The sequence below is a fragment of the Ostrea edulis genome, chromosome 9 (assembly GCF_947568905.1).
Source record: "Ostrea edulis chromosome 9, xbOstEdul1.1, whole genome shotgun sequence".
NCBI lineage: Eukaryota > Metazoa > Mollusca > Bivalvia > Ostreida > Ostreidae > Ostrea > Ostrea edulis.
Window position 1 is genome coordinate 31,129,408 of NC_079172.1, and position 21,508 is coordinate 31,150,915.

A 21,508-nucleotide genomic window follows, 5' to 3' on the forward strand; every position below is an offset into this window, starting at 1 on the left:
TTTTTTTTTTTATACATGTATATATTTTTATTTCTCTTTTTATAGTTAGTACACAAATAATAGTAGAGTGATACTCATGGCAAATATCCCCAGACGTGCATAAAGTACATTTTCGTTCAAATCTCTCAGTGTTTTGCACCCTTCCAGTTTCAACAAGTAGACGAGAATTTAGGTGTGAATGTAAGCACACGTGACTATGAATTCTCCTTTAGAAATGCGTATTCATTAGCTTTCGAAATAGTGGAGTAGCTCTGAGAATTCCCGCACGGTAAAGAAAGGCAGCGGAGAATCTTTAAAAATCACTCTCAATGTTGATGATGTCCCGAATTAATCTTTAGGATACACAATGTACTTCAATGACACCAGATCCAGTACATATTGACTTTGCTGAACGGCGAGATTAAGACTGTCATTGCTCTTTGAGAGTAAATATATTCATTAAGGTTGTGTTTGTCGAAATATTTATGTGACATAAAAATTGTGAAATCGATTTTTTGTTCAAATAAGTTCTAGGTTAAAATATATAACTATTTCGTTGTCCAGGTTATAAAACGCATGTATTAAAACGTGACGATGACCCATAAGGTTTACGAAAATAAAAACGAACTGAATATATTTGTAGACATATTGATTCCCATGCAACTAAATTACAAAATGTGAATGCAACACATCCTTTACATACCTGGAAATGTGAATGCAACACATCCTTTACATACCTGGAAATGTGAATGCAACACATCCTTTACATAACTGGAAATGTGAATGCAACACATCCTTTACATAACTGGAAATGTGAATGCAACACATCCTTTACATAATTGGAAATGTGAATGCAACACATCCTTTACATAATTGGAAATGTGAATGCAACACATCCTTTACATAACTGGAAATGTGAATGCAACACATCCTTTACATAACTGGAAATGTGAGTGCAATACATCCTTTACATGCATGTATAACTGGAAATGTGAATGCAACACGTCCTTTACATAACTGGAAATGTGAATGCAACACATCCTTTACATAACTGGAAATGTGAGTGCAATACATCCTTTACATGCATGTATAACTGGAAATGTGAATGCAACACGTCCTTTACATAACTGGAAATGTGAATGCAACACGTCCTTTACATAACTGGAAATGTGAATGCAACACGTCCTTTACATAACTGGAAATGTGAATGCAACACATCCTTTACATAACTGGAAATGTGAATGCAACACGTCCTTTACATAACTGGAAATGTGAATGCAACACATCCTTTACATAATTGGAAATGTGAATGCAACACGTCCTTTACATAACAGGAAACTGGAAGAATATTTAGAATGTAATTTACATCGACTTAACTTATTATTTCAAACTATTCATTACTGTATGGTTTTCATAAACTTAAAAACACTTTTCAAATAATTTACAAAATGATAATGACAATGGGGGAAAATATATGAAATGCCTCTCCTTGGATTTGATCCATCAACTATCTGTAATTCAAAATTGACAGGCCCAACAGTTTGCTTTCCTCTACATTATATGATTTTGGAGACATAAGCTGCGTAATAAAGTACGGGGCTCACTAGATATACATGGCTACATATATTTATAAACGCCGCTGTTCCAATTTTATTTTCTGCGTTAGATTGAAGACAACCTATCACTGGGTCAAATGTTGTCTGACTTGTTTCATACCGATTGTTAGGCTGTTCTTGGCACACTGATTTCGACTACGGATAACTCCGTTTACCTGATCAAGACATAGAGCTCACGGCGGATGTGACCGGTTGACAGGGGATGCTTACTCCTCCTAGACACCTGATCTCACCTCTGGTATGCCCAGGGGTCCGTGTTTGCCCAACTCTCTATTTTGTATTTTTTATAGGAGTTATGAGATTGATCACTTTGTTATTTTCACCTTTCATTCAAAAACACTTTCATTAATGGCCGATCCATCATCTGAGCCCATGAATTTTCTTTCCGTTTTCCTGCACTATAAACGGAGAGAAAATGCAGAGTAACGGAGGGAAAACCCGTGAGTTCCGACGATGTGGCGGATCAAGATGAGTTTTTACAGACAAGTAGTATATGTATAAATGTTGTTTTTTTTTTCTGTTGTCTGTTTTAGAGGGAGGGTGCAATATGGAACTTGCCAGGATGTGTTTCTTAGGATTGTCGAATGGTTCACTGACTGCCATGATTACTACCAATGCAGAGAAGAAGAAGCAAGCTTGCGAGTATGTTTAATTATCGACATGTAATAATTTTGGAATAAATTATCATCTTCCGAGTTGTTAAACAGCTAAGTATTTTGTTCTTGGGGGAAAAGGAACAGACATTTTGCTAGCATTCTATCCACAACCCAGTGGCGGATCCAGAAATTTCTAAACGGAAAGGGGGGGGGGTCGAAGTGAACGGTTGGATGTCTGGGGGCCTTCAGTGGGTGAAGCTCTGGTGGGGGACCAAGAGCTATCTGAGCTCTGCCGACGTGTATATATATATATATATATATATATATATATATATATATATATGTATGTGTGTGTGTGTGTGTGTGTGTAGGGGGGGGGGGGGGTTGACCGACGTCCCGGCACTGGATCCGACACTCCAGCCCATTATTAACATATATAGAGAAATCTTAACGTATACAATTTGTATTAATCAATAAAACTATGACATGTAAGGCATGCAGTTGCAGAAATTATCTACAAGCTCATAATCACACGTTGATATATACATGTATTATCACTGATGGAGGTCAGGATTTCTCCGAACCAATCATTAGTAGTCAACTTATGCAAAATTATTGACATGTTGATATATAAACGATAAAAAATATTTAAATTTTAAAATACTGAATTAAAATAACAAAAACTCTATTTATTTCTACATGTATAAATATATTGATTAGAATGGTGTGGAAAACCAAAATGTGTTTGGATGGGGGCTTGACATCCTGTCCTGAGCACCAAGGGAAGAATAAGATCTTGGATCCATACGTCCCTCTTCTCGTATCCATCGCCAGAACGTCCTGCAATGACGGAATGGAGGAGGAAAAAGATGGTAATTTTCCCCCATTCAATTACTATATTTGAAATTAGATAGCTTAATTTTAAACTTTTAAAGAATGAATAACACACCAGAGAAATCTGATATGGAAGGAAAGTGAAGGGTATGTACAATAATTGAGGGCGGAGCTCTATATCTAAAAGGAAAATGTAGAAAACTAATGAAAAATTAAACCATTCCAATGGAACTTGAAAATTCTGGTCCAAATGGCGTCGATTCGAATACAAGGCGCGTGGAGATGTATTCCTCCCAAACCCAAGTTCACGGCGTTCTGAGATATTAATATAAAATCGGTTTTAACATGTATTTTGTCTTATTTTCTCCTACGATAATGTAGATTAACGCGATTGTACCATGAATTTGCTAAACACCGACTTTGAATATGATGTCACAATTCCCTATTTACAATATAAATGTCTATTCATTTAATCATCGCCTAACTGAGTAGCTCTGTATATAGGTTAGCACGTCGACTGCTGTGTGTTCGAGTCCATGCAGCAGGGATTATAAAAAAAATTCAGATTGCTTTCTACTAAAACTGCATTGTTTGACTAAATAAAGTAAATTTGAAAGTTTTCAATCTCAAAATGTTGTATATATTCTTCACTTTTCATCCATATAAAATTTCTCTGGTGTAGCATAGGTGATCAGTCAACTCATCCCCGTACGAACTAACGAGTTATCACATTCATCTGGATCATTCCGACGTTTGTGTACCTTCTCGTGTGGAGGGTATATACAAACAGCGAGAAGACACAGAATAAGGTCTGATTGGTACGCGGGAAGTTTTTAGTTTTTTTTTTTTTTTTAACGTTTCGTGTACATCATTGTAGAGAATTAGGAAAATACCAGAGAAACGTCAAATCTGTATATCTGACAAGACGTGTTCGAATACCTTTTAATGTGCAAGACTTTTAGAAGGTTTGTATGCATACACATCTGCACAAAAACTTTTATCCCGTGGGGATCCGGGTTAGAATAGGTACTCAAGAGTCCTCAGTACCTTTTGCTTGTCGTAAGAGGCGACTAAATGGGGCAGTCCTTCGAATGAGACCGCAAAAACCTAAGTCCCGTGTCACAACAGGTGTGGCACGATAGAGATCCTTTCCTGCTCAAACAGGTTGGGTACACTTCCCCTATAGCGAGATATTCTCGCTAAAACGCGATTATCCCTCTCTAGCGAGAATAAATATATCCCGTACAACCGAGAAAAACACCCGTGGAATACATCTCTTCGTGTTTCACGTGAAAAGAAGAAAAAATGCTAAAATGTGTGATACTTCTGCAAATATATTAATCAAAACAAAAACACTCGCGATGTGTATTGGATTTCAGACTGCTTCCCTCTTATGCAGCAACTTTGACATGCAATTTCATTACTATGTTGTCAATTTCATAGAAACAATTCGCATTATGTTGAGTGCTTGTCGCACTTATTCAGCGTTGCACAGGATTTGACATTTTCAATAAAGACGCTAAAACACCTGTTTGTGGTAATGTTTATTTCTCGCTAAAGAGGGATAATCGCGTTTTAGCGCGCTTTAGGGGAAGTGTTCCCAACCTGTCAAAGGCCATAAGCGCTAAGCATAGGCCTAAATTTTGCAGCCCTTCAGCTTCACTGGCAGTGGTGACGTCTCCATATGAATGAAATATTCTCGAGAGTCCCTCTATTCAATCAATCAATCACAAAAACCTTAAAAACTTGTCTAGGCTGGAGACTCAAACCAATGTCGCAGTGATTCGGGAAATCTTGCACAAACTTCAACCCCATGTTGGATTAAAATGGGTTAAACTGAATTTCCTGCCTGCTTCAACTAATCGCTTTAGAAATCCTATTGACTTCCTATCACTATGAAACTTGCACTTCTTTCACAGAATCCCACAGTAAATCAAGTTCATTATTTTCGAAGCTGTTGCAAATATATAATTATTGTACCTTCTCAACACTGAAGAGTTCCAATAGTGTATATCGTAATATCTTGGATTATCATTTAGTACAGAAAACTGCAGAGGTACAGAACTTTCTAAAAGACAATTACTTTTTACACTAAAGCATTTTTAAAAAGAATGAAAATTAAAAGCCTTAACCAATCTATTTTTCATCTTAATATAGCATGTTTTCACTTTTTTTAAGAGAGAGAGAAAGGAGGTATAGATTTATTGGTTTTCAGATTAATGAAAAAAAGCTTGTGTTATGCTGCAAATATTATTTTCCAAATTGAGCCCATTGCCATTTTTATGATCCTGGGGTGATGTTAAGAACTCGCTCCACTCAATAAAATTTATGACGACGAATGTCAACCTCCTATGAATTAAGGCAAACAGTTGGTGAGTGTGTATGGCACCACCTGATGAATTCTCGATGAAAACGAAGCAGATTGCATTGATAAAAGTAGCTGTATACATTCTTTGTAGATGAAAGATTTCAGTAGAAATTAAACACTGTCATTTTTCTTGTTGTATGAAGGCAAAATAACTGATTCTTTCAAATTTATTTTGCCATCTTGGTGGTATTTTCTCACAATTAGAGTTTTGCCTTTGTTCACCTTTTTTGATGAGAATTGCTGACTCCTGTACCTTTTGTGAAGGCTTCATGGGTGTAGACAAAGGTGACAGATCGACTCTTGCTTGTTTTTATTTGTGTCACGGAATATGTCCTTATAACAGCCAGGAGTTCAAAGGACAGTTTCAGATGATTTCATCATTGTAATCTCAATTCAGCAGATTTCAGGTTCATTGTTCATCATTTCACATGTATTAAAATTGGACAGGTGTCGTTTTACTTTATCTTAACAAAAGAGGGAGCAGTTCAATAGGTTTAAACATATTCCTTAGAACATTTCCTTGTTGAAAATTTAATAAAATTACTTAATGTATAAAGAAGCAAGTCCAAGACAAAAATATTTTCAACTCTATTCCAACAATCACTGAAGTGGAATTCTTAAAACTTTAATGCAGTGCAATCATTTGTAGGTATTCTGATTCACATTGAGAGGATATATATTTTACCTATTACACACACACCCCTTATATGTATGTAAAAAGAAGAGCATTACCTTTTCTTTTTTTCTCTTTAAAATGTGTTTTTCTATTTATTATTGGTAATTAAGGTATGCATTAATACCTTTAATTACATAAATAGAAAATTCATGAATTTTGTGAATTAATGGTAGGTCAACATCAAACTGCACTTCCATATTCATTTATATATCAAAAAGTTGTACATAGTTAACAATCAGAAAACACATTTCTAGATTGCATGGTAGAAGTTAGAACTGTAAGGGGAAAAATCACAGGGGTCAGGGGAGAAAACCCATGCAATGCTGGCATTGAGAGAAGCTATTTTCAGACTTTTTTTGAATTGATTTGTATCTTTGATTTCCATGAGAAAATGACACTCTGATTTCAGATCTTATATTTGCTTTATAATGAAAATGAACAGAAAAAGAAATTACCATTCAGTTGATATTCCCCTGAGGCCCGGTGTCTACTTTAATAGAGTGGCAGACATAATAATCATATGATTTTAAAGGCTGGCTTAAGAAGGTTTATCAACTTTAAAATGATTGATATAAATTTCACATTACGGATTCATCCTCGTTATGCATTGTTGTTAAATGTTTTCCATTCCTGTGTTTTATGTAGCTTTTGTAGACTGTTGGTGTACCTAGGTAATTCTTGACTGTGCATTTTATTATTTTTTTTTTTTGCTTGCCACCATGACGTGTCATATTAATGCAGTGGATTAATTTTCAAATTATCAGTCACCGAAGTATTGGAACATATCTTGTCCTGAAAAGTGATGGATTCTGAAAATTTGTTATCGATGCCTTGTAGAATTCTACCCTGCTTTAAAGAGATTAAAATTACCATCAATTTTCTCTCCCGTTCTATCATTTAGTCTTCCAAATCTACAGAGGTGACTGTCCGACTCTTTCCAAGGTCATGCTGATTTTGCATCGTAAAAAGTGTGTCAAGTTTGTGTCATAAGCCATATTGTATTACCAGTATACCTCGGTACAATGTTGAAAGTTCATTGTTAATGCTTCATGTGACCCACCATATAGAATTAAAAGTGCCTCATTACAGCATCAAAAACTGATGCAATGATAACCGTCAGTCACGATTTTCTTTCAATCTTACTTTTAAGGTAGATGATTTACAAATTTTACTGGTGTAGGAATCATTCATGGTTCGTGTGCACTCTATGTTGCAAAACAAGGGAATTCCTTTTAAATTCTCTAGTGTGAAGAAGTGCTTATATTGTGAATAAACTGAAATTGTAAGGCATCGGTTCAAGAACGAAAGGTCCTTGTAGGGGAAGTAAATGGGATTCAGACTAATTTTTCAAACTAAAAACACTAGCCAGTTTTTTTCAATGTCCATTTGATTTATATAAATGATTATTGAATATCAGCATGTTACACATTCACACTCCAAATTAATAAGAAATGTTGATTCCACCCCCACCCCCTGTCAAGTGATAGTTAGATTTTATGTCCTGCATGCCTAAGCCCAAAGTTTGAATTTTTTTTTTTTTTTTGGCGTCCGTTCTTCTCCGAATTTGTGTATGTGGTGTAACTTTTCACTATAACAACTTTTGAATGCTTGCATTATTTTTTTTAAATATCTTATATTCTGAAGGAATTGGTCTAAATTAATCTGTACTGGATATTGACCCAGTTTCTTTTGTCATTTCAGTGTCATGGTAGAACAGATGTTTTTCCTACTTTGCCAAATTTAAAACGGTGTCCCACATTATGGTTTAAATGTACAAGACTCGTTATGTGATGTTGACTTAAGATTTTACACAACTGGTTGTTTGAATGTAGTTTATTTACAATTTAGTTTATTGCATATGTAATGAAAACTTATCAACACTGGAGCTCTGTAGTACACTAGGCTAATGACCATTATTGTAATAATGTTATTGGGGCATGGGCTTAAAGAAGATGAGAAAATTATAAAATGATTATTATAGAAAATAAGACTTGCACATTTCAATATCTTTGTGTAACAATGTTTGTGCAGATGATAAAGAAGATGATGAGGAGAATGACAGACATGATTCAGGAGCAGAGGGTTGTGACCTTGACATGGTGGGGATGTGTCTCTCCGGTTTCTTCTATGCAGCTGTCGGTGTTTCCAGCAGAACATCTCCATTCACTTTCACTGACGGAATGTGCTGGTAATAATGATTACACAAAATGTAATACTAAATCTTTCCTTATTTGTGCTGAGTCCAATGTTGTTTAGTAGCTCTGTTATTTGAAGACTTGTTTTAAGACCTTGGACACAATGTCTTGTAGGCAAGCTGGGAAAAGTCTGTCCTGTTTATCAGCCACAATGCAAAAATGTCATCATGCAAAATTCCGAAACCTTGTTAGTATGGCAGCAGCACAACTTAAAATTACACAAGAGGCCACATGTAAGAAATCGGAAGGCTGTAATTTTGATAGAGCGATGGCGAGTATGATGGCGTACAAGAATGCAGTGGATTCTCCCCTGGTTCAGATGGAGGGATCTCCTCTCTCATGCAGGTAAAGGCAGCAGGATGAGCATTAATGGATTATGTAGAAGCAATGCATGTAGACGCTCTACGTCTGTAAATTCCTTATTTTACGCGAGTAATTCAAAGTGCAAAATGACTCGTAGACATTTTAAATTGTGAGAACATAAATTGGAGAGAGGACTGTTGATCAAGAGTTTTTACACGTATTTCAGTAATATAAAAATAGTAGCAAGTCATTTGATATCGCCAGTAGTGCTTCTTACTGAATATTAACTATTAATGAATTCCTCGTGTAATTAAGAATCTACCGAATATAACCTACAACACTTTTTGATGGGGGGGGGGGGGGGGGGACACAATGTTCATAAGTTCTGTAAGCTGTATTGCTGTTCAAGGTATGATGGTGTGCAGATCTTTCAGTCAATTGTAACTTTTCACGTTTCAGATTAATTCTAATTTTGGTGTATGTGTATGGTAAAATATTCTTTCCTCTCAGTATAATGTTACTTTTTCATGTTTCAGATTTATTTATTTTTTTGTCTGTGTAAGGTAAAACATTCCTCTCTTTCAGTATATTGGCAGTAACTTTACAAATGACAATGGATGACTTGAAAGACTGCCCTCAAGATGTCTACACAATGGTCAGTGGCGGGATTTATCTGATGTCCAAGACCACGGAGGTCGTGTGCGAGGGGAAATATCCTACTATTGAGGTGCCACCGGTTCCAATGCTAGACGAAGTTATCTCCCTTGGGGCACTGGTGAACAGTCCTTATGCATCAAAAGAAAATGTTTGTCCGTGAGTGTTGAAACTTTGGAGTGAATTTCCTTGGCTTTTTTTATTATGATTATAGTACACTTTTTCATAATGCAATTTGAAACTTAAAATGATTCCCCTGATTTTGCTAGTTTTTATGTCATTCCTAATCATATTGCGTAGTCTAACAGAGGAGTATATTCAGTATAGACAGATATTTAAAAGGATTCAAAGTGTCTGATATTAACCTATTAACCTACTGTAAGCTACAGGTTTGTGAATCCATGCTGTTGAAAATTTGTAGCATGGCTAACACTGTTCATCATTAATTAATTAATCATCTCAGCAATTTGTCTTCAAATACAAGCAAAAAGTTCAAGATTTTATCCACATTTTTCTATAGAAATAGAAGAATGCATATATGATTTTAAATTAGTTCTACCCTCCTGTGACATCATAAGATTTCACAAAGTCAATGATTTATTAAGATTTATGCATGACAGGAACATAAATTTTGCTGGAGTCTTTTTCAATAGTTATTGAAAAAAATCTTGTTAACCATAAAATATTTCAAAAGTCTAACTTATAAATGAATAATTATATGTTTGAAAATATTGAATCCAAGGGCAATAACTGTTTTCATAGAATCCTTTATCAAGTCCATTATCCGATAGATTTCCTTTATTTTTCACAAACATTTTGTATATTTTTTAAAGATTCCGTTTCATGAAATTGTTATGGATACTATTTTATTGTTTTAACCAGTTTTGGGGAAATTTTGATAATGCTGTTTAAGGAAAAATGAAATTTTCTGACATTGATAACAGGCCGGTATATGTGTGCTAATTGATAAAGATTTTATTAAAAGAATCAGCAATCAAATATAAGATTGAAGCTATAATTCTAGAAGGGTGGAATTACCTTAAAAACACTTTATTTCACACATTTTACTCATCATATCAGTAAACGGCATTGTAGTGTGTCTATAATCTAAACACCCCACTTCCCAATGTTAAATACCATATTTTTAGAAAAAATTGGAAAGAATGTGAAATAACATAAGTTTACGGTGACATGTCTAATTAATGATGTCATTAATGATTTAATGATGAAAAATAGTATTCACTATTTCAAAACAAGATCATGTTCATAAGTTTATTTATCTCTGAATGTGAGGGGGAGGAGGAGAGGTTAAAAGTAGACAGTCGCACTTACATGTAATTCTTTTATAAGGAAATAAATTGCAGAGTAAGTATACTTGTTTGTCTTGAGAACTTGTATGTTTATTTCTTGAAGATGATTTATTTTGTACGTTTATCCCTGACATTAGGTTGTTTGAGATGGCCATGAAGAAACTTATGACGATGAAATCAGACGATGTTAAATCGATGGATGTTATGAATTTAATGGACACCAGCATGAGAATGATGGGAGAGCTGTGTGCTGATCAGAAAATGTGGGCAAATCTAATGAACCTGACCAAAATGAATGACCCCCTACAACCCTGCATGTTTAAGGAGTCTACCATGTGCGACTTGGATCGCGCTCGAGTCTGTGTGGCACAGTCCCAGCTGGATGCTCTGCTGGGGGATGTAGAAATGTTTGGCTGGGAACCTGTCTGTCAGTATGTATATTTTTTTGCTGTTGAGAGATGAATGAGAGAGAGACATCCTTGAATTATTCTTATACATATAAGAGAATGATAGTAAAGTTTCTTCACACTATTTCTTTCTTTATACCCGAGATACAGAATTCCTCTCACCAGGACCTTGGCTCAATAGAACTGATTTGAAATTTTTTGACATAAAAATGCTTGAAAATCAGATTTTGAAATCTAATCAATGGAAAACTTGCACTGATTGTATGGCTTTTATTTCTGAAGTGATAGTACAATATTTCTGAACTGATAATATAATATTTCTGAAAGGATAGTACGATATTTTTGAAGGGACAGTGATAGTTTTTAAAGTGATAGTACAATTTTTCTTTCTTTTAACAGTGGCATTGAAAGGATGACCAGATGTGTACAATATACAATAAATGGATGCAAGAATTTCTCCGAGATGACCATAGAGAAGATCAGTCCAAAAGCGAGAGAGGTTTTCTCGCTAGCTGCTGACCACTGTCCAGTGAAAACTCTGTTAGAAGTCCGTGGATCCTGCTACCCCACCAAATGTGACATTCAGAAAGCCTTGAGCTGCTTCAGTATCCCAACAGAAAGCGATATCACTTCTGGTCAGACCTGCAGGTATGCTGTCTCGACTGCCCATGTAACCCAGACTTCTGTAAAAGTAAAACACCACAAGATGCTCTTTTAGTTTGAAATTGTGACAAAATTCAATTAATATTAATTGCAAAATCCTTTTTACAGTTTTATCAACAAAACCGTTAGCTGTATAGATGAATACACCGATGGTTGTGGATATTTGGAATCTGCTCACCCCGTAAACTTCGCACTAAAGAGGTATCTGGATTGGCTGAAACCTTACTGTATGGATGTCATGGTGGACACTGTGTTACAGATGCTCCCAGAATGCACTTACAAATATATGGAAGGATTCAACTTCATCTTGACCCACTCCACTAACTTCACCCAGGATTTCTGTAGTCTTCACATGCACATGGCCAAGGAATGTGATGATATGGCAGAATTATCAGTTTTCTCAAGATACAACAAAGCCAAGATGTATTCTAGGGGGGCTATGATTTCGTGGATGTGTGAACATAGTAAGGGTATTTAGGATTAAGGATCTCTGATTCACAAGTATATATGTCAAGCAGTTTCAAAACATGGAGTATTTTGATAGAATTAAAAGATAAATTTAGTAATAAAATACTTTCAAAACTTATTTTAAACTTGATTATGAGAAGGTGTTAAGAATTTGCTATTTAGAGTGGTATTTATACATGACTGTTTCTTGCAGAAGGCAACATTAAGATGATGAATGGAACAATGTTAAAGCAGAGAATGGAAGAGCTCTCGATGGAATCTAGAAATACACCAGGTAAATACTGGATAGGAGGGCTCTGTTGTAAGTTTAGAGATGTCTAGTTGCTGTACATAGCATAATGTTTGTGTGTTACCTTTCAGAGAAGGAGATGATGCAGTATGCAATGGCAGGGTCCTGCTTAACTACGTACCTTCATCGACTAATGGAATTTACGTCCTTGCCCATTCCGCAAAGGAAAGCTTTATGCAGGTACAAATAAATTTCTGACGGTGTTGTGAAATTACATAGGGGAAGTATTGATGTGTTTATGTTTTATTGTCTGTCTGCTGGGAGTATCGCTGATAGAGGAACTAATTTTTCTACAGAGAACTGATTTCAATAAACTGACAAAAAAAGAACATATAATAAAGATCTGTGTACTGCAAACTAATACAACAACTTTATTTTGCACTTGACCAGTGATAATCTTGTTTGCAGTGAGTAATTTTGATGACAGAGATAATTTTAAACAAATACGAGTAGCACTAAAGGACTCGTTCATGGCAAGAACATTTTTGCGAACTTTGTAAAAATTTATCGCACGAGAATAAAAATTGGTTTAAAGTATCATAAGCATTGCATTAAGAAGCCTTTTATTTATGAATATTTTGGAAAGCTTCAATATATAAAGACATAGTTATAGTGAACCTCTAGGGCCAGCAGAAAACTGTTCATTATAACCAAACTTTGTTACATCCAATATTATTTTCGTTATTTTCTCTGGTTGGCGCAGGTTCGAATCCCTCTCGTGCCGGTAAGTGAGAAAGTTTCCCAGTTTACTTTCAGAAGGTTGGTGGTCTCTTCCCAGGTACATTGTATCTGGGTTATCTCTTCCTCCAATAAAAAACTGGGCGTCACCATATAACTGAAAAATTGTTGAGTGTGGCGGAAAACATCAATCAATCAACTTAATATCATAGGAGGATGAATATCACTTTGCAATATGCGTGAATTTGTTGTAATGTTGTTCACTATAACCATGTTTACTGTTTTCCTTGATAAGAAATAGCAGTGTTTTCTATTGTCATTTCTTTTGGCTTACAGCGACATTGACTTCACTAAAATGTGTGTTCACGACAATTTCGCCAATGCTACTGAGGCCAGACAACAGACCGCTAGGGAGGCAATGAAATTCGTCATGATGATTCACAAGCAGGTGTGTCCCATGGAGATGATGGCGATGCCAGCGATGGACAACACCTGTAACGTCAACGCCAGTCTGTGGTGTCTGGGCAAGCTGGGGGAATATCTGTCCTCGGCGTCAGCTTTCCATACCCAGTCTCACTGCGGGTAAGTAGGGAGACCTTGTTACATCATTTGAAAATGTGTAACCGAATTTTCAAGGCAAGATTCTGATATATCGGGGGTTTTCTAAAAATAATGTCACTTGCATTGCTTCTCCTATGCTACAAATGTTTGATCATTTTAACTTGCTCTGCCCTTTGAAATACCGTAAATCTGGATATTTTTGCGTCAAATTTGAGTGTAAAGCCTATATATTTATTTTTGTGTTTCTTATTTTTGCGAATTTATGTAAAAACATATTAAAAACCATGTGAAACATTATTTTTGAGAAAAATATTTTTGCAAATCCAACTGACTCGCAAAACGCTAAAAATTAATCAACAGAAAAAATAACCAGATTTACGGTATTTTCCATTTAGGGCTGTTCCAGAAATGATCAAATGGGGGGGTCGGGCGGCAAACGATATTTTTTTGTATGGGTGGTCGTATTTTTTCATATTTTAATTGGTCCGTGGTTGGACTGTTAAAAAAATATTTATTATGGGTAGTGGGTAGTTTCTATTGTTTTATTTTGTGCCATGTGGGTGTTAAGTTTTCAGAATATTTTTATTGTCGCTCTTGTCGTGTTGGTTACAAAACGTCGGAGGGAAAATTGAAAACGTGCTTTCGAAATGCTGCTTTCGAAATCGGAAGTAACATAGAACTATTCGAGTTGTCGCTCTTTGCAGCGCATAACTTTCCATTACGGCACTCTTCAAATTAGAGGCGCGTTTAGTAGGGTCCCTTTGGACGGGATGGCGGCGAACTCTGTTCTGTAGATTATTACAGTTTACAGTGCATCGATTTTGGGAATATTTTGAAACCAATAGGTATTCCGTTTTCTAATAAAAATAGGCAAACCTTAGTTGATTTATACGAGGGTACCGATGCGTTATATTTATCAGTCGGTGTGATGGTGATATAGAGGCCTCTGGGCGCGGGCTCCATTAGAAGACGAAACATATCCATACCCATTTCATGATAATAGCATCGTTAGGACTCCCAATCTTTCCAACAATCCCGTCATAGATGCCTTTGATTGTTGATGTGACATCGTTTCTTCAGAACTACTGTGATACAATGTCGCACAGGCATTACCGCGTCATTGACTAGAATGTTTGTCCCGAAAACCTCGCGAGATTTGTACCGTTTTCATTTTTAAAAATATTTTTGTGGTGGGTCTGGTTAGTTTTTTTTTTTATTAGATGGGTCATTGTAAAATGAGTTTATTAATTTGATGGGTCATGGGGTAATTTTTTATTTTTTTTTATGGGTGCTTGGTATATACAAAAGGTGCCTCTGGACCCCCCCCCCCCCCCCCCATGTATTTATTTCTGGAATAGCCCTTACCTTAATGAACCTTTTGAAGTCATCAATCCACTTTTGGAAGCACAGTTCATATTCTTCGATGGTAATGCTATTCGGATACTGATAAACAGCAGATTGAAGGAAATTACTTGAATTGTACTTCTTTCCAGATAGATGATATTTGAGTTTGGGAAACAGAAAATAGTCACAAGTTAATATGTAACAAAATTTTCAAGGTAGAACTCTTTGTAGTTGTAGCACAACTACATGTATTAACTGATTAAGGACACTTGATAATAAGAAAATGGATGTATGGGTTGATATATATATTTTTGGGCTTAGTTTGGTTGTAACTAGTACAAATATAAACTTCCTAAAAAAAATGGGAACGAATTTGTAAATTTTCTGTGATGTTCAAACGTTGAAATATATTGCCTTTGCCTACATGTATGTTACTTTGTACAAATTTTCCCACTGTCTTGGACTTGATTGAGTAATCATGGGAAAAAAAATTACATTCCATATGGTAGATTGCATTCATTTTACTTTAAAAAAAAACATAATTAGTTTTCATAATTTTTATAAAAAAAATTGTAGCAAATGTCGTTAATAGAATCCTTTTTGTATAAGAAATAGATGATACCTTTATCTTCATCTGCAGCCGATACAATGAACCAACTTTAATCAAGACTAAACATCTAAAATACACGTACTGTTAAAACTTTTCAGTGCTGTAAAGATGGCTATGCATTGTGTGCATAACAACTCTATGAACTGCACAGCATCTGAGAAGGCGCTTGTGAAAGAGGCCATGGAGCCCATTCTTACTCTCACTGGATCAGCTTGTAAACCAGAAACTGAGGAGGAATGTAATGTAACCAAGGCACTGATTGGTCAATATATTCCAGAGACATGTGACCAGACAGCTGTTACCAATTGTTTTGATTGGTTCAACAAAGCAAAGGACTATTACATCTTAACTAATAACACCAAGGCTCTCTGCAGGTACAGCAGTACAAAGCTTGGCTATGTGGAATAAATTTTTTGTTAGTCTGCAACAAATTAAACATGGCCAAATACATAATTATAGAATGTTAAATAAAATTAATAAGAGAGAGTTGGTAATTGGAAAAACATATTTAAATGAGTGAAGACTTTGATTTTGAATCAGTCATTAGAAAGCTTTCAGTGATATTACATGCACACTAAAAAATCAAACACCCATTTATGCTACAATATGGATATCTTTCTACCAGTTCAAACAAATATTTACTGATTTGGTCCTCCAGTGTATGCAAGTTTACTTCTGAAAAAAAAAACACATTAAGGGAAACAATTGATTTTGATTGCTTTTTATGAGACATATCATGTTCTTATACATGGTGTTGAAGATTCTTGACTTTGCAACTGAAAAATTGCATGATTTCATGTAGCATGGGACAACAAGCAGTGATGTGTGCCCAAGCCCACTCCAGAAGCTGTGATGCTACCTTTACCGCCAACAGCGTGACTGCACCTATAGAAACCCTTAAAGCTGACTTACAAAGTGTGTGCAGGGAAATGTTCTCTGACAGGGAGGCTAGCATGAAGGACAACAGCACAGAAAAATGTGAGATGGCTCCAGCTGTCGTGCCATGTGTGGGGAATTCTGAAATGTGCTTTAACAGCTTAGTTCCATCAGAGATTTGTGGGTATGTACAGCTTGTTCTGAAACGACATTTAGAATTTTGTTTCAGCTTTATTCTTTGCATGAAAAAAGCAGATTTCCTATGTATGTCATTTATGAATTGGACTTTCCCTTTCTCCACCTTGTGTGTTCATTTACTTGTATTGAAAATAAGAACAATGAAAAATCTAAGGTTTGTTGCAGAGAAAACATTGTTAAAATGCCTTCTGATTGGCAATAAGCCAAGAGTGAATACATGGAACTACATCACCGCATCTGCAAAAAATTACAGTGACACAACAATAGCTTTTTCCATACACTCTGTCACAATTGAAAGGCTATAAACCCTACATATACTCCAATGTTGCAGCTGTTGAATATGGGAAATAAATTTGTTACCCAAGTTACATAGGAAATTAATTCGTTATTTTAAGGTTACTTGAGAAATTAATTCGTTATTTAGGTTGCATTTGAAGGGACTTTGTGATATAAGTTTCAGAGGAAATAAATTCATTATCTAGGTTACAAAGGAAAAGAATTCATTATCTAGGTTACATAGGAAAAGAATTCATTATCTAGGTTACATGGGAAATAAATTCATTATCTAGGTTACATAGGAAAAGAATTCATTATCTAGGTTACATGGGAAAAGAATTTGTTCTCTAAGTCTAAACAGGGTAGCCACAAGAGTTTACAGTATCATATTGTTTGGTTTTAGATATAGGTGTTGAAATTGTTGGATTCTGATTTGACTTGTTAGATACTGAAGCTAATAATGGGTGATATTAAAAGTATGTTGTGTTCGCCTACAGAAACCAGACCTCCATCAAGGCTTGCATCAGCCTGTTGATGAGGGGTTGTGATAAATACCTGGTCTACTCTTACGCCTCCTCACTGAAAATGAACCAGAAGAGCTTAGAAGATGCCATTAATAGCACATGTGACCTGACTCCATCAACCACCATTCCCTCAATGCCAAGTAACTTTTCTCAGGACATGGTATGCATGACAGGCAATGATGTGTTCACAAACTATCTATACAATAATTCAGCAACTCAGAAGGACCTGTGTAAGGTGTTCATGAAGATGTCAGATTGCATTATGGACAATTCCTCTGTTGTTTCGCTTCCATGGAGGAAGACTTTGGAGACCATCAGTCTGGTCGTCAAGAAACAAGTTCATTTCAGGTGCAATGTTGTAGGTAAGGAATTTTAATATCTGTCATCTTAGATATATTTTTCTAGTTTATTTAACTAATGATATAATAAGAACAGATGTGTAGTTCGATGGTGGTGGTGACATAAAATCCACAAGTGATTCATTTTATTTAAATTGTTGATAAATGAATAAAGATGAGACTTAATATTGTGAAAGAAGGACCAATTAAGAAGGAATGATATATCAGAGAAATCATATATGACTGGAAAGTGGAGAATATGTACAATGATATTTTTGAAATTGAAATATTTCAAATTTATCTTTATATTTAGTTAAAAAATGCAGTTTTAGTGTAAAGTAATCAGAAAAAAGTTAAACCCCTGCTACACTCGATTGTATGAACTAAAGATCAGCAGTAACACGTTCATCTACTGAGCTCCCCAGCTAGTAAATTTGACTTGAAAGGATTATACATGTATTGCTGATTGTTGTGATTTTTGGGAGGAAGTCAGCCATTATAACAATGTATTATACCTCCTTGATTAAACAAAGTTCTTTGAATCTTGCTGTCAGCTTGAAATTTGGAGATTTCTAAGAGCTGGACAGATATTGGAAGCTTGACTTGCTTGTTGGAAAGGTTATGAATTATCAGTATAGGAACATCCTGGTCACGGCACCAAATGTAAGAGGAAGGGAGAAAATGGACCAGATGCGGATTTGAACCTTGGCTCTCCGATTCTCTAGTCAAGTGCTCCATGGACTGAGCTATCTGGCCACCAGCAATTTAATCTGTCTGACTGCCACAATATCATAATGAAATTTAAACAATTTTATTTTGTTAACAGAAAACTTGAATATGGCATACATGGATGATGGGAAGAATGCCTCAGAATTTGAAATTCCAAAAAGTAAGTAACATCAGATATTTTCATACATGTAATTCATTATTCATAAATTGAACAATTCGAGATAAAGAATTCATTTACTGCATGCTTATTACTGGATCTATTCTAACAGTAATCAGTGTATCTAGAAATGGTACCTGAATTTTTGGATGAAACCGTCATTACAAAATGAAAATTGGCTTCTAATAGACAGTAGTGGGTCAGATTACTGAATAAAATCATAAATATTTCGCATTGCAGATACCTCCTGTGATCCGATGACAGCCTCGCTGTGTTTGTATAATTATGCAGCCTCCAACGTCTACCCAGCCTTTTATCCCATCAATGAGAGAGAGCAAGCATGCAGGTAAATTTTTGGGTTGCTGGATATTGGGGACAGAGGATATGGTGATAGGGAAGTAATAGTGTATGTGTAATGATTTTAGGGCAGTGAAAATGGGAATAATATTGTATGTGTGATATTGACTTTAGGGAAGGGAAAATAGGGAAATAATGTTGTATGTGTGATATTGACTTTAGGGAAGGGAAAATAGGGAAATAATGTTGTATGTGTAATATTGACTTCTGGGAAAGGAAAATAGGGAAATATTGTTGTATGTGTAATATTGACTTTAGGGAAGGGAAAAATAAGGAAATAATGTTGTATTTAGGGAAGGGAAAATAGGGAAATAATGCTGTGTGATCTTGATTTTAGGGAAGTGAAAATAGGGGGAAAATGTTTTGTGTGTAATTGATTTTAGGGTAGGGAAATATGGGAAAATGTTTGTGTAATTGATTTTAAAGTAGAGAAAATAGGAAAATTATTATGTAGGATTGTGTAATTGATTTTAGGGTAGTGAAAATAGGAAAATAATGTTGTACGTGTTCTTATTTTTGCACATATTCAATATTTAAAGCAATTGTATGATGAACTATTGATATTTGGTCCCATCTAGATACTTCAAGGTAGAGGTGGAGTTAATAAAGAGCAGGTGCTTGTTAAACATATGAAAAGCACCAAACTAAGATTTTACTTGTCCTTTTAGTTATGTAAGATATATGAATATTCATTACTTATGTATTACACAGAAAACGGAGATCAGACATTACCTGCATGCAGAAAAGTCTCGCTGGTTGTCCTACTGCCATAAAGATGAAAGTATTTCAAGTTTTGGATTGGTACAACAGCATTGGCAAGAGTATTGGAATCTGTAACGAGGGTCCACAAAGAAAATGTCAGCCTAAGGAAGCTATGAACTGCATCAGCATGCTTAGTGAGGGAATCATGGCGTATGGGATGACACAACAAGCACCTGCTGTGTGTTCGTAAGTCAAATTTACAGGTGTTTCAGTATCTACATAGTAGGGGATAAGTTTTTCAATTTGTCATGTGCAACACTGATCTGATTAGAGCAGAAAGAAATGACTTGTCTATTGCCGAAAAGTTAAGAGATCCATTTCTGAATAAAAAGGTGAAAGATAATTTTCCTCATGATAAGGTTAAAGGTCTAGTACAAAATGATGGACAAGCTAGTCACTGTTATGGACACTTTATAAAGCATAATGTAATTGTTTAAACTCATTTTTGGTACAGAATTACTTTAGTAGTCAGAGAAAGAGGTTTTGCTATTTGGATCACTGTCATTTTTAGTAAGGGTCTGACAGTTTCCTGGCGTATTAGGGCCATAGGGTATGACGATTCAGATAAGTAATTCTAACGAGGTGTAAGTCGAAGGGGAGACGAAATACAAATGTCAAGGTGAGAATCCTCTGTCCTCTGTAAGCAGATTTTGTGAGGGCTGATTTCCTGTTTTATGGCAATATCTGTTTTTCTATTGCAATAACACAACTGGATTTGTTTACCATATGACAGGTATTTTCTGAAGGTGGGGAAATTTGTTTGCAATTTGATTCCAAAAAGGTAGTAAATCATATTCTGCATTTCCAATTTCTGTCATTGCATTATACATATATATACTTACATGCATCTTTATTTATATTTTGTGATTGTAAATTTTGCTGATTTCCTTTGAGTTTGAGCTCTGGCCACAAAACCTAAGACGGTTAACATAGGTAGTGATTGCTCCTTCGCCAAACGCTTGGGAATCATGGGTCTTTCTGATATTACCTAATAAAAAGGAGGTCCCGTGTCACGGCAGGTATTGGCACAATAAAGAACCCTCACTGCTACGGCCCTGAGCGCTAAGCTTAGGTCTAAAGTTGTCCTTCACCCACAGCTGGTGATATGAGTGAAAAATTCTCAACAGGAAGTAAAAAACAACCATTCAATCAATCACCCATCTGCAAAATTCTGCAAAAAAATGGACCACCACAGAAAATACCCATTATTTGGCATTCTTTGCCAGCAAGTTACTCTGTAGTGTCAATTGTTGTTTTCCTGCAGAGGGATAGTTCCCACCGAGATGTGTGTAATGGAAAACACGATTGGTTGCGAAGCTGTAGTCCGAGCCTCGGTTGAAGATGCATACAGAGACGTGTCTGCTGTAGCTGTGAAAACTTGCCAGATGGACAGCAAAAAACTCATGCAGATTACGATCAGTGGTGAGTGTCTAGGGACCTATTTCAATACTGTAGATTCCTTATTTTACGTGAGTACTCAATATCACAAAATGACTCATATATATGTATGTCAAATCGCAAGACCATAAATTCACGAGTGCTCTGTTGATCAACAGTCTTTAAATGTATTTTAGCAATATAGAAATAAAAGCGAGTAATTTTAATTCGCAAGTGATGCTTCTCGTGAAGATACACGATAATAGATTTCTCGCGTATATTTAAGAGTTTACAGTACTGCATGTACAAGTGTATTGCGGAAGCTTTTGTAATCAAACTGATATTGTTGCACATCACTTGTAA

At 35.6% G+C, this 21,508-nt stretch overlaps 1 protein-coding gene across 1 annotated transcript in view; it reads left to right on the forward strand.

The window, feature by feature from the left end:
- Nucleotides 1-21,508, forward strand: part of LOC125660324 (uncharacterized) — an 82,083-nt gene that overhangs the window by 4,070 nt on the left and 56,505 nt on the right. Inside the window, exons 2-19 of the mRNA XM_056150215.1 lie at nucleotides 2,129-2,237; nucleotides 2,912-3,063; nucleotides 8,101-8,257; nucleotides 8,379-8,609; nucleotides 9,153-9,380; nucleotides 10,669-10,962; nucleotides 11,338-11,586; nucleotides 11,710-12,065; nucleotides 12,263-12,343; nucleotides 12,430-12,538; nucleotides 13,373-13,618; nucleotides 15,650-15,925; nucleotides 16,354-16,611; nucleotides 17,399-17,787; nucleotides 18,590-18,652; nucleotides 18,890-18,995; nucleotides 19,718-19,954; nucleotides 21,033-21,190. Coding sequence (XP_056006190.1) covers nucleotides 2,129-2,237; nucleotides 2,912-3,063; nucleotides 8,101-8,257; nucleotides 8,379-8,609; nucleotides 9,153-9,380; nucleotides 10,669-10,962; nucleotides 11,338-11,586; nucleotides 11,710-12,065; nucleotides 12,263-12,343; nucleotides 12,430-12,538; nucleotides 13,373-13,618; nucleotides 15,650-15,925; nucleotides 16,354-16,611; nucleotides 17,399-17,787; nucleotides 18,590-18,652; nucleotides 18,890-18,995; nucleotides 19,718-19,954; nucleotides 21,033-21,190 — 3,699 coding nt within the window. The remainder of the gene's footprint in view (nucleotides 1-2,128; nucleotides 2,238-2,911; nucleotides 3,064-8,100; nucleotides 8,258-8,378; nucleotides 8,610-9,152; nucleotides 9,381-10,668; nucleotides 10,963-11,337; nucleotides 11,587-11,709; nucleotides 12,066-12,262; nucleotides 12,344-12,429; nucleotides 12,539-13,372; nucleotides 13,619-15,649; nucleotides 15,926-16,353; nucleotides 16,612-17,398; nucleotides 17,788-18,589; nucleotides 18,653-18,889; nucleotides 18,996-19,717; nucleotides 19,955-21,032; nucleotides 21,191-21,508) is intronic.